Below are 16,051 nucleotides of genomic sequence, written 5' to 3' on the forward strand. Positions count from 1 at the left end.
TTTACTCTTTTTTTTTCTTTTTTCCTCCTCCCTTACAGTCCAGTTAGATGTTCCCGTTGAATCTGACCAAAGTTTCAGTGAACAAGCGTCTCCTGGAAATGCATCGCATAGCACGGTACTCAGTACGGATGCCAGTTTGCAAGAAGAAAAAGTTGAAGACACTGAGTCTTCCTCTGCTGCTGTCAGAACTCAAGAACCTTCTGCTACAGGTTCAAATTTTGATTTTGTGTTATAATATTAATGCTTTTCTTAAGTCAATTAATGGCAGGTCCTTCATGCTTTTGAGTGTGACTAACAAATAATACACTTGTGTAATGCTAACCATGGGGGGGAAATGTGTAATTTTACTCCTTATGCACTCAATTTTAATCTCTTGTGAAAGCTTTGGAGGTTGACAGGAATATTCCAAAAAGCAGAAATCATACTTTTTAAATGACTGGGTGTAATATTTCTAACGTGTGAATGGTGACATTAATAGCAATGCTTGTTTTCAGGATGTATTTGTCATTCAAGGTTAGGCCATAGTTAAAAGATGGGGTTGTTATTTCTGTGCTGCAGTATGTCAGAGTACTGACGTTGGGGAATCTCAATTGTGCAGTTCTATGCACTCATGTTTTGGCCTCTGTTACACTTAAACCCTGGAATATTCAGAATTTTTAGTGCAAATGTATGAAATAGTTCAAACACTTCAATCTTTCTCAATGTGCAAATTCTATTATTTTATCTTAGAAGTGTACTTACCTTTTTTTTTTTTTCAAATTGAAAGTTCCTATACAGGCAGTAGACTAAGCCCAAATATAATGCTGTCCTGTGATTATTTCCTGGACCTTCAATATTCTTATCTGCAGCTAACTGGGGAAACTTGAACTACAAATTCACTAGTTTACACTCTATCAAGAAAGCTTTAAATTAAATGGACCAGAGCGTTTAGAGGAATTTAGAGTTGCTTAGCATTGCTAGAATAACTTCCGTGCTAGCTTTCATCCTGTTTGTTCTTCCAAACTTCCTCTCCTGCTTGCACATCCTCTTTCACCCACCCTGTACAAATGTGTACAGCTGAAACTGTATGAATGAAATGCCCTCTCTGTTTGCCACTGATAACAATTGCATGTACATGGGTAGTTCATGGTTTGTCTTCTAATATTTAAGGCTTAAAGCTCTTTTGATCTTTGTTCTCTTAAACGGTGTGGTGATACATACACCTGTTTTCTAACTATGGTATATCCAGCATCTTTTCAGTTGGTATGTGTTGGGCATGATCGTTTCACTTTGTGCCATAATGTGTAATCACAGAGCTTTGGGGTTAGTGGTCAAATATTATTTAAAAAAATGTTGCCTCTTGCAAGGGCTTCTGTTTCCTAACTTTAGTACTCACATAGCTTTTCAAGGAGTTTCACAGTATCTTAGCTTCAAGTAACTAGAAAGTCAAAGTAGTATTAAAATTTGTACTAGTGTACATGAACTGGGCTGTTGTTGTAGCTGTATGCTTGTTTTCAGGGATGGCTCCTTTAAAAAATAAAAGGCTTTTGGGATCTGTAATTCATCTGTATGTCAAGTTACAGCAAACAAAATACATCTAGTAAATGTGAAAGAACAAATAGACTAAGACTTCGTACTAAAATATTCTGTGTGTATTTGGTGCTGATTGGGGAATCTCTTCCCCTTTGAACAAACTTTAAGGAATTGATTGACAGACTTAAGGACTCGAGGAAAAAAACTGCTGGTGTTTTAGTTTGACTTTCATACTTATGTTCAGCTTGAAATCACAGATGCAGTGTACGGTCATCTTAATATATATTTCCCCTTGAACTTGCACACTGTATGTTGAGGTGAGATGCTTTGTTTTGTTGGGGAGAAAGTGGGGAAAATAATTCATTTGTACATTTGAAACGTAGTGATACTTCTCAGTCTTAGTTTTAGCTTTTGGGGAGCTTAACTCTGGCTCCAGATAAATGGGGTAGGACTCCAGGATAATGCGGATGTGCAACTGAACCATTGAGAATTCAAGAAACTGTGGTCCCTTTGGCTATCTTTTGCCGTTACTACTTTGGTTTTCCCTTTGGTTTTGTATTGTGTGTATTACTGAGCACTTTGTCTTAAATGGATGAGAATATCAGCTGAATGCATAATACTTCAGTGTAATTCACACTGATGTGATTCGTGGGATGTGGGCATCTCCTGAGCTAACTTAATTGGATACAAGGAATAAAGCTGTGGTAACAACTTTTAGTTTGCTTCAGTACCCAGAGCCTCCAGTATTGCACTCTTGACATTCACACTTCTGTTGTAAGTACTTGAACGAACTTGAATCCAGCTCACTCAAGAATATGTGCTCGCATTGAATTGTTGCCTGAAGTTCAAGAGCGGTGGTGGTGTCTGAAAATCCACGTTTCTGAACATGGGTTTTGTTTCATTTAATTAAAGCCACCTCACTTAACATTAGAAGCACTAGATGTGTGTGGGTGGACATCCAGATGTGGCAATCAAGAGTTTTTATTGGAGAAACTTCTTAGGGATGTGGAGTGAGAATTGTATAGGGTGCCTTTGAGTAAAGACTAAGTTGTCATAAAAGAAAAAAATTCATAGGTTTCTATATTTAACCAACATTAAAAAATGTTACTAGAGTGAGTGGTTTGTTAATCAGTAGTTTTTAAATTTGTAGATCCTATCAGGGTAAATCTGTTGTTAAAGATTAGAATTGTGTTATCCTGTACATATTTCTGGCTTACTTGTGGCATTGTGTTTGTATACTCCACTGTAGATGACCTGCCTGATAGGGAACAGTAGTGCTCCAAACACTAATAATTGAATGTCAAGCAGTTTATGTTCTCATACTGGCGAGTGCATTCAAGAGTTTTGGGGTTTGGAAAGAGAAGTGTTCTTCAGAACAACTGATACAGGTGGAAAAAATGGGCATTTCTTACGTACAGGGTTCTCATACAGAAAAAAAAAAGTATAGAAGTTAAGGTGAAAGATAACTTTTATTTAGAATAGTGCAACCTTGTAACCCAGTACTAACTTTGTCTGTGGGCTTCAATTCTAATCACTTGATGGGAACTCATCCTCTTTTTGTAGGAAAATACTACAAAATATAAAATTAATAACCCTCCTTTTCTTCAGTGTGTGGTGTTAGTTTTGTTTTGGCATGGGTGAATGATGGACCCCGGTAGTACTGGTTTTAACATGCACGAAGTACAAGAAGAACAAGGTTGATATCATTTTAATATCAGCAGTTCTTAAGGGCAAAAGTGATATTTAAGAGTGCCCAATTACTGGTCAGTAGATGATTAAAGACTTCCAGTAGTTGCAGTCACTTGTGGGAATGCTTACATGCTTGTTACCTTTTAAAAGGTAATGTGTTCTAGAAGGCAATACAGCATTTTGTCAGAACTTAATTTCCTTTTTTGGAATTTTCATCAAAATTCTGATTAAGTTAATTATATGTAGTGGAGGATTAAAAAAAAACACCGTTCTGCTGTTTTTTGGCTCCCATAGTGTTTAGGGATTACAACTGGTGATTTAGGTTTTAGCTAAATCAAGTCATGCTTCAAATAATGGGGTGAGCCTGTTGGCAAATTCTTACAGCCAGTTAATGCTCTATTTCATGTATCTGAAAACAGCCTTAAAAGCACTCTACAGCTGTTGGTGTGGCTTTACTCTCAAAAATTGATTTGACTTTAAAGGGGAGCTCCCTTTGCTTTCCACAGATCTCCTGTCATGTTTGTGTTTTCCAGAATTTGAGATGACTTTATTTGCAGAGACATGCATCCAAGGATTCAATTTACCTTGTACTTACCATGTGGTTTTCTAATTTTGTCACTTTTAGCATTGGGTTTCAGTTAATGGAGAAGCAGCAAATATTTGTATCCACTTAGGGCAGCTGCATATCCTGCAGCTCACCTAGGTAGGCTCGTATTCCTTCAAGGTTGTGCAAAACTTGTCATTGTAAACATAAAGATGGAGTATATATGGAAGTCCATCAACCTTGCTAACTTACAGTTAAGTTTCTTACAGCTAGACACAGTGATCTGGAAACAATGTTAAAGGCTTCACCTGCACTTTGAGAGGTTTAAGTTCACTTACCTGCTAGCCCATCTGAACGCATATTGAGGTTTGCATATTGAGTAGTACACCGGGCACTTGCCAAGCTTTTTGTGCGTTGTAGACATCCCTATTTTTATTGTTATGAATTCAGTGCTGACACAGGGAGAACATGGTACGATGAAATAGTCTTACGTAGTTCTTCCAATGTCAAATAATGTTTCAGGCTCAAAAACCAGAACTTTGTGAACACATAATGAACTGTGATTATTGATGCTCTGTATTTTATTACACCCAGCATTTGCTTTCTGTAGCTGAATGGTTGCTGGATGCGCTGAAGGTGCTTAATGCTGTTCTTATCTAAAGTAAGGTGAGAAGAGCAATCAGGCAAGGTACTCTTTGTTTCACGGTTGGGGTCTTGGAAGACAGGTTTTGGGAAAACTAAGGGAGAAGCATAGTTCGAGTGTTAAAATGGTGAGCAGGAACACTTGAGCTGAAGGAGAACAACAGAAAGTTTCAGAAGAAATAAACAGTGCTAAAGAGGAAGTCAGACCAGTGGTGTAAAGAGGTCCAAGGCATGGTGTAAGGAGTGTCAGCTGAGCTAGGGGTAAGGCTGTAATTAAAACCTGAACTGTTGTGGGACTAGATGTATTCCTAAAGGAACTCCCAAGTGGTTCGTGCGATTGAGGTTGACTGCACTGAACCGACTGACAACGGTAGGCCTAACAAGCCAACTTCATGTTTTTATGACAGATGGAAAAGTCAGAGGCAAGTTTTTTCATCACAACACAGAATCACTGGTGCAGTTACCTACAGAATACATAAAATTTACATCTGCAGTTCAGGAAGGGTAACAGTAACAAACTGAAGAATCATGAAAATACCAGATGGAAGAGACTTAAGTTTAACAGCAGGTGAAGGAATAATTTGTTTTTCTCTTAATACTTCTTTGGAGAGCAGGAGACAGAGACTAGAAGTCTCATCATTTTAAAAAAACAATTTGTGCAGATCTAATGACTAGAAACTGCAGTAAAGTCAGGCTTCTAACTGAGAGGAGAAAAAGCTCTAAGTATTCAGTGCACTGTTGGCATTTTTGGGATGGATTACCACTGCCTTGCAGAAGATTCTCAAAGACTGGCAGACCTTAAATCCGGATTCTGGGCTGCTGCCACACATTCCTATCCTATCAACAGTCAATTCAAACAAAGAATTTGGGGGGAGAAATCTCTTGTGGGCTTAAGCTTCTACATGGTGACACTTTACTGTAAACTTACTGTTAAATTTGCCTTAAAGCTTGTGTCCTTTGGATCATACAGTGCACTGAGAAGTGAGGTAGGCTGCTGAGTTGAATGCTGAAAGGATGTGTTTGTCTCTGCAGTGAAAGTTAAAGGAGATGCTGTTTGTTTGACCTTGAATTTGTATGATTAATAGTGTAGCGTTTAATTGAGTACCAGGTAAAGATTTTTAACTTTGTTTATAAGCACAGAAGAAACAGCGGGTGGGAGGTTTATTATTAAGATTTCTTTGTAGTCAGAGGAAACATGATACATTCACCTTACCCACCAACCTCCTCTGGAAAGGCAAGTGCCTGAAAACTTGATGCTAATAATGCAAAACTGACCTTCTTTCAATTGAAACCAATTTTAGTGCTATGTTTAGTGAGCAAAAATTGTGTAAGAACGAAAGTAACCCCCCTTTATATGTTGGTGTGATGAAGAAGCTTCAGCTGATGCTTAGCTGGGAGTACAGCCTCCTTAAGGGTTCTCCTGGGTGGCAGAGCTGTGCCTTGGTTTTGTACGGTTTCCTGGCAGCAGGGAATTCTATTGTCTTGTAAAGAAGGAAGATGCCCCCAAATGTGGTGGCAATGCTAATAATTTAAGCTTTGTTTTGAACTTTGTGTGATTGTCTGTGGTTTTCGTTTCTCAGAATAGATTCCTTTTGCACATTGCAGTAAGTTTTTTCTTCTTTCCTTCCCCCTACCCCATGTCTTTGTTACCTCCTTGTTGCTAAACTTCAGCTGACACGATCCTGTGCTCCTCTTCTAACTTTTAGCTGATCATTTAGAAGCTGTTCCCTGTGTCTGCTCAAGAATTTGTCCATCCCAATGGAAGGAAAGTGCTCCAAGCTTGGGTACAGAGCTCCTGACAGGGCCTCATCGTGACAGCTGTATGATGGTATAACAGCTTCCCTTGTCATCTTCATAATACTCGTTAAATAAATCTTTGGGCCCATTTGCCCGTTCCTGCTGTAGTTAAGTTTCCCCATCTTAATGCTAATTAAGTTGAAGCAAGTTATCTTTTGTTGTCCTGAATGCTGGTTTTTAGCCTTACAGTCAAGAGAACCTGCCTGCACTTGCTTTCACTAAATCCACCAGCCATTTCATTAATCAGTCCCAAAATAATTTTCATTCCTTAAGAATGCAGCTTCTAATGGTGCACAGTCTATTTAGATTTTGGTATTGGCAAGCTTTGTCATTCTGTTAGCGTGATCCAGTTGTCCAGGTTTGTTGCAACCTTACTACCCTCATTGCTTGAAGCAATTTCCCTGTCAGGATGTTCTTAATACAACTATGCCAAAATTTCTTTCCCATTTTCCTTGTGAAACACCTAAAAGCTATATCTTCATTTCTACCATTTTCTTCTTTCTTTTAATCAATCTCATGTGCATATATGAGTTTCTTAATCTTTCCACCTATACCAGTCTCCATAGTACTATTCCTTGTTTTTCCTCCATGAATGACTTCAAGGTGTTTGTTTTTTTCCCATGACATAGTATTTAAATTGAGTACACTTCAGATAGTTTTCTAGGGTGCTTTTTACGTATTCTTTAAATATGCAGTTCAGTAGAATTCACCACTTTTGTTGCTACATGCTAAAAATTTGTGAACGATCTGTGCTGTCTTGTATCAAATTGTGTTGATGCTATCTATAACTCTCCCATTCAATCCGTTCCTGTGTACATGTGCTTGTAAAAATCTGTAACTGCTCTTGTTCATGTTGGTAATGTTTCTGGGTCCTTTGTGCTCTCTTTCCAGCTACTTTCAATGTAATGTCTTGGTACACAACATGTTAATGAAAACTTTTGGGTTGTATCAGTGTTGCTGGGTCTGGGTGTTGCCTTTAAATGCTTCTTCCTTCTTAACTCCCTGAGTTTGAGAATACTCATAAATATGGAAATAATGTTTTAGTGCTGGCAAAACAAATGGAAAATTGATATTTGGAAACTGTTTTGTAAAAATGATACCTCCTTTCATACGATTACTTTGTCCTCTAGTTGGTGGTTTTTATTTGATGCCGTATGTATGCTAGTGATGGATAATTGCCCAGATCTCTTGTATCCGTTTCCAATTTGCTGCCTCTCCTGTTTTATCATACACAGGGACTAGTGACAGTAGTCTGATTTACTGTTAGTTCACAACGTTTATGTATTTCATAGCAAAAATATTAAGTTTCTAAAGTCCTGGGAGAAGGAACAAGAACTTAACAGGTCAAATTGAGGTATACCCTGGTTGTACAGTAAAGCTTTGTTAAGCAAATGGTTAAAACTTTCTTGAGTTGGAAGACTTGCCTTTTTTTTTTTTTTGAGAAACTAATTAACCGTAGCTTCTAGGAGACATTTAGAAAAATGTCATTCTGACATACTGTTTATTGTTCCATTGTTGTTGAAAGTAATCAGACTTTGGTGGTCAGGCAAGGCATCCAGAAAGAAGATAGGAAAGTAGTTGAGCAGAAGTGTTTTCCTTGGAAAGTGCTTGCACCAAAGATGTGAACAGTTATAAACATGTAAATAATATACCTGATAGAATATACTGTATGTTTTAGTTGGAATACTGAAGATTATAATTCTGTCTTATATCTAGAGTAGCACTATATACAGTGATACTAGCTGTTGGGCAAAGGACTCGTAGAAGCAAAATATCTAGACAGTAAGTTATTCATAAAAACATGAACATTGTGACATGATTTTAGGAGAACAGTAGGGCAGAGTTTTCCCTTAAACACTATTATCTTAATGGCAGATACAACATTAAAGTTTTATTTTTAGCATTTCATAGCTAACACATTTTGAATGCATGCCCATTTTTTTTTTTTAATTTTGGAAGCCTTTTGATAAATATAGCAAATGCATGGGGGAATTTATCTGTTTTGTTCTTACAGTAACAAAACCTTTTAGGAGAGCAGATTTTCTTGCACCAAAAAAAAATGCAACTGTTGATCAAGATCACAAGTTTAAATGCAAGTTTGTGGACTGTTCAAAATCCTTCCGCAAAGCGAAGTTATTGCATTATCATATGAAATACTTTCATGGAGTGGAGAAAGCTGCAGAATCACAGCAGAACCCGGTAAAAAGACATATTCAAACCAGAGCTTCTTTGGCTTCTGAAAAAGCTAATCAAGAAAGGTCAAAAAGAGGACGGACCTCAACTGGTTCATTGTGTAAGTATCTTGCTGATCTCTTCCTTTTCTTTTCCTTTTTTACTTATTTTTATTTTTAACAGCAGCAGTAGCAGGGAGGGGAAGCAGAAAAGAACAGAAATTGATTTTCTTTCAGGCCAAAGGAGCGAGCCTCCTTACGGCTCCATCTTACGTATTTCTTTGTGGAGAAGGAGTATAACAATATCTGTAAACATCGTGTTTTAATGAAGATAAACTGAAGAAATTCCCTCATCTAGAAATAAGGATCATGTACTATAATGAAGTGACTATGTAGCTTCTGTTATTTCTTTGTAAAAGCTTACTCAAGTGTTAAGCCTCTGTTTCTTCTTGAAAACTACAATCCATGGAGTTCCTTATCTTTTTTCTTCCTTCCATTTTTGACAAATGCCTAACTAGCGTTATTGGAAGACTTCTTTTGTCCTTTTCTGTACTAAGGCAACAGTCTGGGTAATTCCATCTCTTTATTTCTTACTTGGTCTTCGCATTTCACAAGCTGACTTCAAGAATATAGTATACTAGTGTAGGAATCTAATACCTGTCTCTGCTGGACCTATAGAAAAAAAAAGCCAGTCTTTAACAAGTGCAGTTGCTAGAGATGTGCTTGAAAGATCCGCATGCAACTGACAGTGGAAAGGGAAAACCCTTGGGCGGGGGGGGGGGGGGGGGGGGGGGGGTGGAAATCAGAATTCTTCAGTTATAACTGATAACTGCTTTGCAGTTTTTAGAATTACGTTAACTTCTGCTTCACAGTTTCATTCTCTGAAGCACTTTGTTCCTGGTGTCTCAAATACTTCAGTAACAATGTGGGTGTACCTGGGAACTGCAGTGGTGGTGTTGACGATGTGTCCAGACTTTGTTCTTGTGGGCTGCTTTCTCTTTGTACTGCAGGCCCATGAGGATTATCTCTCCTGTCTTCTGACTGAGACGGTTTTATAAAATCCATCTTTCTCTTTGCTGAATTCCCTGGTACTTATCAATCATCTTTGCACTTGATCTTTCATTAGTATTCTGTATAATTAAGAACTTTAAAATCTTGCAAGCTATTCACTGAGTTACCGGTGTACGATAGCAGAGTATAACGTGTTTTACTTTGCTTCATGTCTGCTTTTCATAATGTGTCTGGCAAATATTTTTCATTGGAGATGCTACTTCCTGTTCCTAACAAGATAGCGTAACTTAATTTACTGCTACTGAATGTAAACTTCTATGCCCCAGATGCTTCTGTAACTTGAAATAACACAAAGGCATAAGATTTAATTAATTAAAGGCACCTTTTCCTTAAGTGTTTTTATACTTGTTTATATAATTGTTTTTATATGTGTTTATTATATTCTGCAGCTTATATGAAACTGAATTACTGCCTAGAGAAAGGGAGCTGGGACAAGTGGTTTACAAAGTGTGGCCACTAACACTGCAGAGCAATCAGAGTAGGCTTCTTGCATAGAACCATAGAATGGCTCGGGTTGGAAGGGACCTTAGCTATCATCTAACTCCAACCCCCATACCGTGGGCAGGGATGCCACCCACTAGATCAGGTTTGGCCAGGCCCCATCCAGCCTGGCCGTGAGCACCTCCAGGGAAATGCATGTCAGGTGGTTTTTCATAGCGGACTGCTATTCTACTTTTTGTGGAGCTGTACAATTATTTCAGTTTGAAAAATTGTTTTCCTGTGATTGGTTTGAGTGAACTGAGTAGTGGCTCAAGATCTTGATCCTCTCATTATTCCCTTTCCCCAGGTATATACTGTTGGTTTGATGCCGCCATCTTGGCTGCACTGGTGGGTAACTTTTTGTGGCATTAAGATCTAATAATACTTCCTTATATTAAATCTCCACCCCTTTCTTTCTTCATTTGGGAGTGGGTGTGTGTGGTTCATAGCATATCCCTGCAAATAGTCCCTTGGCTGTGCTGACAGCTGGTGACTGTGAATCAGCAGTGTGGTGGAAGATGGACAGTGGCGTTTTCAAAGTCACACTCACCATCAGACTGCTGTTGTGGAGCTACTGGTTTTCCTCGATAAGGAAAAGGAGTGTCATTTTACATCACTTATGTCATAACATGTCCGATTATTAAGTGGTGTTTGTTTTTTTAGCTCAGCTTTTTAATTCTTAATGTTCTTCCTTTGCTGGTACCAAAAATTCTGAAGTGGGGTTAATGGGATTTATGGAGTCATATTGCTACGTTTTGTATTCTGTTCTCTTGTCTTTTTGCAAGCCTCTTTTCTGTTCTTAACTGCCTGAACAGGAAGACAGCCTGCTAAGCAACACTGTCACCTTTTTAAAAAGATGTTTTGGGATTTATTGCTTAGTGGGTATTTGTATCCTAAACTCTTAGGTTGCAATCTAGAGCCATATAACAGCCCTTCTGTTTAAAAGAAAAAAAAAACTTTGGAGTTACTTGGTGATTGCTGTAGTGAAAGAAAAGAATAGAACCACATTCCATGTTCAGATACCTCAACATAAAGTAGGTTTTGTTTTCTCTTTGTGGTCACAGCTATTTCTCTGCACAATCATTTATTCTTTACTATGATAAAATATGTCCTCCTTTACCATGACTTGTGCCCTACAAACATTTTATGTAAATTACTTCATATAAAGATGTCAGCTTGCTTCAGATATGTCTGGCCATCCTATTGTATGTGAAGTACTGCACAAAGTTTTTTTAGTGTCGGTTGTGTCCTGACTGAGGTCACTCCAAGGTATTTGGACATTCAACAAAATTCAGTTCATGCCCTTGTGCCAGGGAGTGAGCTGAACAACTTTTCCTGAAGTCTGAAAGTCAACTTGTGGCAAACTTCAGTGCTTGAACAGCTGATACGCTTCACCTCAGACCTTGGTGAGGCTTCATACTTTATACGTACTGAAGATCTGCAGGTAAATTCTAACCTTGTCAGATGTGAACAAGTAGCACAGTTTGAGTGTATATGCAAGAAAATCCTGCCAAAACCTTCACTGAGGTGGCTGGTGTACTCATAATACTCTTAATAACCACTTAGTCATGGCCTGAGCATAACTGTTGTACTGGTAGGGACTTAATCAGCTGATAGATACCCTTACTCTTACACTCCTAAGACATAGCTCTGTTGAGGTGTCTTGCTTTGAAGTTAGAACTGCTTTTGAGAGCTCAAAAACTCCTTGCCGCACTGAGCTGTGTTTTTTGTATGTGTGTGTCTAGTCTGGCATGTTGCTACCAGTGCTGGCCCTGCTGTTCTTCTTGCCATGAGGCACAAAAGAAAGCAGAGGACCAGCAATCTGTATTTTAAGGGACCATAGAAAACTTGTGCCCTGCTGAGTCTGTGAAAGATACTCGTGGGGGGGGAAAGCATGAGTTTTGTCAGTGGGTTTAAATTTTTGTATACGGTCCAGATGTTAGAAAACTCACCTACTCAGAGTTAATGTGTTGTGATAATTGCACGAGTGTCTTAACATCAGGAATACATATAAAGAAAGAAGGGTCTTGTCTTTACTCATTATAATGATGAGATCCTAACCATGCATGGAGAGGGAACAGGATGGCAAACTTGCTTTGCTTAAACTTAAAATTAAATTTATCTAAGGCATCCAGTTGTGGTGACAACTGTATTGCTGTTAATGAGGACCACTGTCACACAGCAGAGTGGTTTTCAAGGTGATCCTTTGGTGGTGGGTGCCCCTTTGCTAGTAGGAAGAATGTACATGGGTGCCCTACAAAACACAGGGTTTGTCACTGTCAGAGATGGTGAGGAGCTGTGTAACCCTGATTTCTGCAGAATCGCCAGTCAGTTTTGTCTTATCTCAAGATACGGCATAGAGTTTGTGGAGGATAGCTGTGTCAAATTCTTTAGCTGTAAGTCAAGATAAGTGGTCTTTGTTATTGAAAACATGAGTGCATGTTCTCAGCAAAGGATTTCACAACTGTGTATGGTGAATATTGTACAATAGACAACACTTGAGGAATTCAGTCTCTTTGCTTCCTGTGGAGGTAGAATGTTCTTCCTAAACCGACATCTGTTCTGTTGGACATGAAGGCTGTTGCATTGTCAACTGACTTGTGACATGTTCAGATCTAAGTTCCTTTTAAGGCTTTACCTGGCTAGTCTTTGTGGCTTCTGCCTGGCTGAGAAGATTTCATTTCTTAGGTCTATATTTGTTCTAGTTTCTAAGATACTTCACTGCTTCCAGATCAGTTCCTCACATGGAGGGAGGGTACTTCTCACAGGCTTCGGAAAGCCGAGTCTGCAGGATAAAGGCCTGAAAGAACCTGCTGGAAGAAGGCTGTGAGCAATTACAAGCAAGCCTGTCTGTTGTTTGTTTTTGTTTTCTTTTAACAAATTTATCTCCTGTTCCTGTTATTGTTATTTAAGTTCATCTGAACTGGAAATTCACCTGCTGGTGTTCCACTCCAGTGTCATGGTTCAAGAAATGTTCAGCTATTCAGTACCCTTGTTCTGTGTCAGGGAGCTTTTGTGGTCTATTTGTAGAGAATCATATAATTCTAATAATTACGGATATTCTGAATCATAGAGGGATTAAAGGGTACCGCTGCCATCCAGCGGGACCTCGACAGGCTGGAGAGAGTTGGGTGGGGAGAAACTTAATGAAATATAAAGAGGGCAACTGTAGAGTCCTGGCAAGAACAACCTGGGACACCAGTGTAAGTTGGGGACTGCCCTGCTGGAAAGCAGTAAAGGGGTGAGGGACCTGGGGGTCCTGGTGGACAGCCAGATGACCATGAGCCAGCACTGTGCCCTTGTGGCCAAGAAGGCCGGTGGCATCCTGGGGTGTATCAGAAGGGCTGTGGTCAGTAGGTCAAGAGAGGTTCTCCTCCCCCTCTGCTCTGCCCTGGTGAGACCACATCCAGAATATTGTGTCCAGTTCTGGGCCCCTCAGTTCAAGGGAACTGCTTGAGAGCGCCCAGCTCAGAGCCACAAGGGTAGTTAAGGGAGTGAAGCATCTCCCTTACAGGGAGAGGCTGAGGGAGCTGGGTCTCTTTAGGGTGGAGAAGAGGAGACTGAGGGCTGACTTTAATGCTTATAAATATGTAAAGGGTGAGTGTCAGGAGGATGGAGCCAGGCTCTTCTCAGTAACATCCAATGATAAGGCAGGGCAATGGGTGCACGCTGGAACATAGGAGGTTCCACTTAAATATGAGACAAAACTTTTTCACATTGAGGGTGACAGAGCACTGGGACAGGCTGCTCGGGGGGGTTGTGGAGTCTCCTTCTCTGGAGACTTTCAAAACCTGCCTGGATGTGTTCCTGTGTGACCTGATCGAGGTGTTCCTGCTCTGGCAGGGGATTGGACTAGATGATCTTTCAAGGTCCCTTCCAATCCCTAACATTCTGTGAATATTTACTTTGATTTTGGTCAAGTTAAGCATTATCAGGAATGTGTGGAAGTTGTAGCTTAGATGATACCTGTGTCCTGTCTAAGGATAAAGTGCGGGTGTCTTCATGGGAGCTGCACAGGCAGCTTTAGAAAATGCATGGTCACTGGAGCACCTACTAGGGTCTTTATGAGCATTGTTCTGCTTTTACTACGGACTTACAGTATGGACATGGGTTGTTTCTTGGTAATTTCAGCTGACTGATTACAGGGACGAGTGCTTGATGGAGAAGTTAGTTAGCAGCAACAAAACTACAGGGTGTGGTGTGTGCAAATACAATGTTTTTGCGTTTCTCTGTTGGCTTTTCTTGAAATTGCACATCAGGAATTCCTGTGATGGGGAGGAGACAGGAGAGTAGGAAGCCTTTTAGGAGAGTGAAGGTTGACTCAGAGGGAGGAGCGTAAAAGCGTATGGCATGCTGCTGGCGGTGCTAAAGCAGAAAGCCTGAGGTTGGGGAATGTGTGGGTTTTAATGGCACACTCATAAATGCAAGTTCTTAGTTGTGGTTGTTACGGTAAGTAATTGCTTTTCATTCTTCTGGTGGCTAATTTAAAAATTGGCCTGCTTCACAGAAGTATACTTGAAAATGTTGTTTTGGGACGATTTAAGATACTACAATCAGAAAGTTTACAAGTTTGGGTCTTCATGGCACAAGTTTAATCTTTACATTCCCAAAAGTTTAGGATGACTTCCCATATTTTTAATCTTACCTTCTTTTCAATTTCAGTCACAACTCCTGACGTGGATTTCAGAGTACTCAGCAGTCTTAGACCCTCTACACTTTTCTGTTGATGGAACAAAAAGTATTTCAGAGTTAACATGTTTGTTGATAATTATTTTTGAAGAAAAATACACCTGGCATATGATAGGGTACCTTTGGACTACCCCCCAAAAAAAGAGTGTTCATGGTAGCTGAAAAATATTACAGGAATGGATTAACCTTTGTGTGTTAAAAGATGCAATAGTCTTGGCAAAAATCTTCTTAAATTTTCACTCTTACAAAGCTAGAAAACAGAATACTCTTTTGTTCCCTCAAGAGTCTGTGTATGCAGATCTCAGCCCACAGGAAGCCTTTTCGTGGGATCAGGGTGGCTGCAGAATTCTTCAGATGTTAATTTATGAAATTGAGTTTAGCTCCTGGGAGGAAGGAAAATTAGGAGGCCTAAATGAAGGTTGTCTGGCTTTTTTCCTAGTCTGATTGTTTTTAAGTTCCCTGAGATGCTGTTCTATAAATATTTTTGGAACTTAAAGCAGGCAGAATGGTAGATATTCAGGAATGCTTCTCTGGCTTGTTTATGTGTCTTGTCAGCCTGTGCTGCTGCAAACCTTTTGCCTTTCAGAAAGCTTGCTAGGACTGTGTTGTTTCCAAACAGATCATAAGGTACCATAATCTTATTTTTCAGCTACTGTGTACCATGGGAAAAAAGATTTTTGTTTGAACTGATGACTTACTCAATTCATTGTTTGTGAAGGTTCGCAGAAGTGATTTCTGTTAGTGAGAAGTCCTGCAAAAATAGACCTGTATTTGAACAACAACAACAAAAAAAAACCTTATTCCTGCAAGAGAAGTTGGTACTGTTGAAAATGGAAAGCTGTACGTATTACTGTGGTATATTATCAAGGAGTATCTTCTGGATACTCAAGGAGTATCTTCAAGGAGAATTCTCCATGGAAGAAACGTTCTACATCCTACAGTCTTGTAGTTCTTTTGAGTTCAATAAGCACCCAAGGAAAGGCAACAGGGAGTTGCCTTACTGGACAGAAGTCACCTTCATGACAGTCTTGTGGAGGAAACTTGGACTCCTTGTCACTTTTCTGTCTTCTATTGTAGCTGATGCAAAGCACTATGGTAAATGAGTATGGTAAACTATGGTAACTAGTTGGTTATTAAAATTGTTACAAACACCACCTTCTCTTTTTTTCTGAAGTTTTAACGTAACTTCAGTGTGGGAGGAGGACCAGGGAGAAAGCCATCTGACAGCCTCAGGTTTTGCTGGATATTTGCTGGTTCCTTCAGCCTGAAGAGATCCACTTGATTCTAAAAGGGACATGAAGAGGTTTCTTAATGTGCCTTACAGCTCCAACTTGAAATGTTGGTCAGGCCAGAGTACTTGATTCCACTTCTCTTAAGTATGCTGAACATGGACTCTTCTGTCTTCAGTCATTTTCAACTCCTGCTCACGGTTATTTAGAGAGGCTTCCAAGTGAAA

General features: G+C 39.5%; 1 protein-coding gene across 5 annotated transcripts in view; it reads left to right on the forward strand.

The window, feature by feature from the left end:
* Nucleotides 1–16,051, forward strand: part of PHF20 (PHD finger protein 20) — a 75,925-nt gene that overhangs the window by 28,162 nt on the left and 31,712 nt on the right. For 3 of the 5 annotated variants that reach the window (XM_066978521.1, XM_066978523.1, XM_066978522.1), the window contains 2 exons: nucleotides 39–209; nucleotides 8,199–8,477. In XM_066978521.1, the coding sequence (XP_066834622.1) occupies nucleotides 39–209; nucleotides 8,199–8,477 (450 nt within the window). The remainder of the gene's footprint in view (nucleotides 1–38; nucleotides 210–8,198; nucleotides 8,478–16,051) is intronic. The other 2 variants (XM_066978524.1, XM_066978525.1) reach the window with 1 other exon arrangement.

Source organism: Anser cygnoides, chromosome 16 (genome assembly GCF_040182565.1).
Source record: "Anser cygnoides isolate HZ-2024a breed goose chromosome 16, Taihu_goose_T2T_genome, whole genome shotgun sequence".
Lineage (NCBI taxonomy): Eukaryota > Metazoa > Chordata > Aves > Anseriformes > Anatidae > Anser > Anser cygnoides.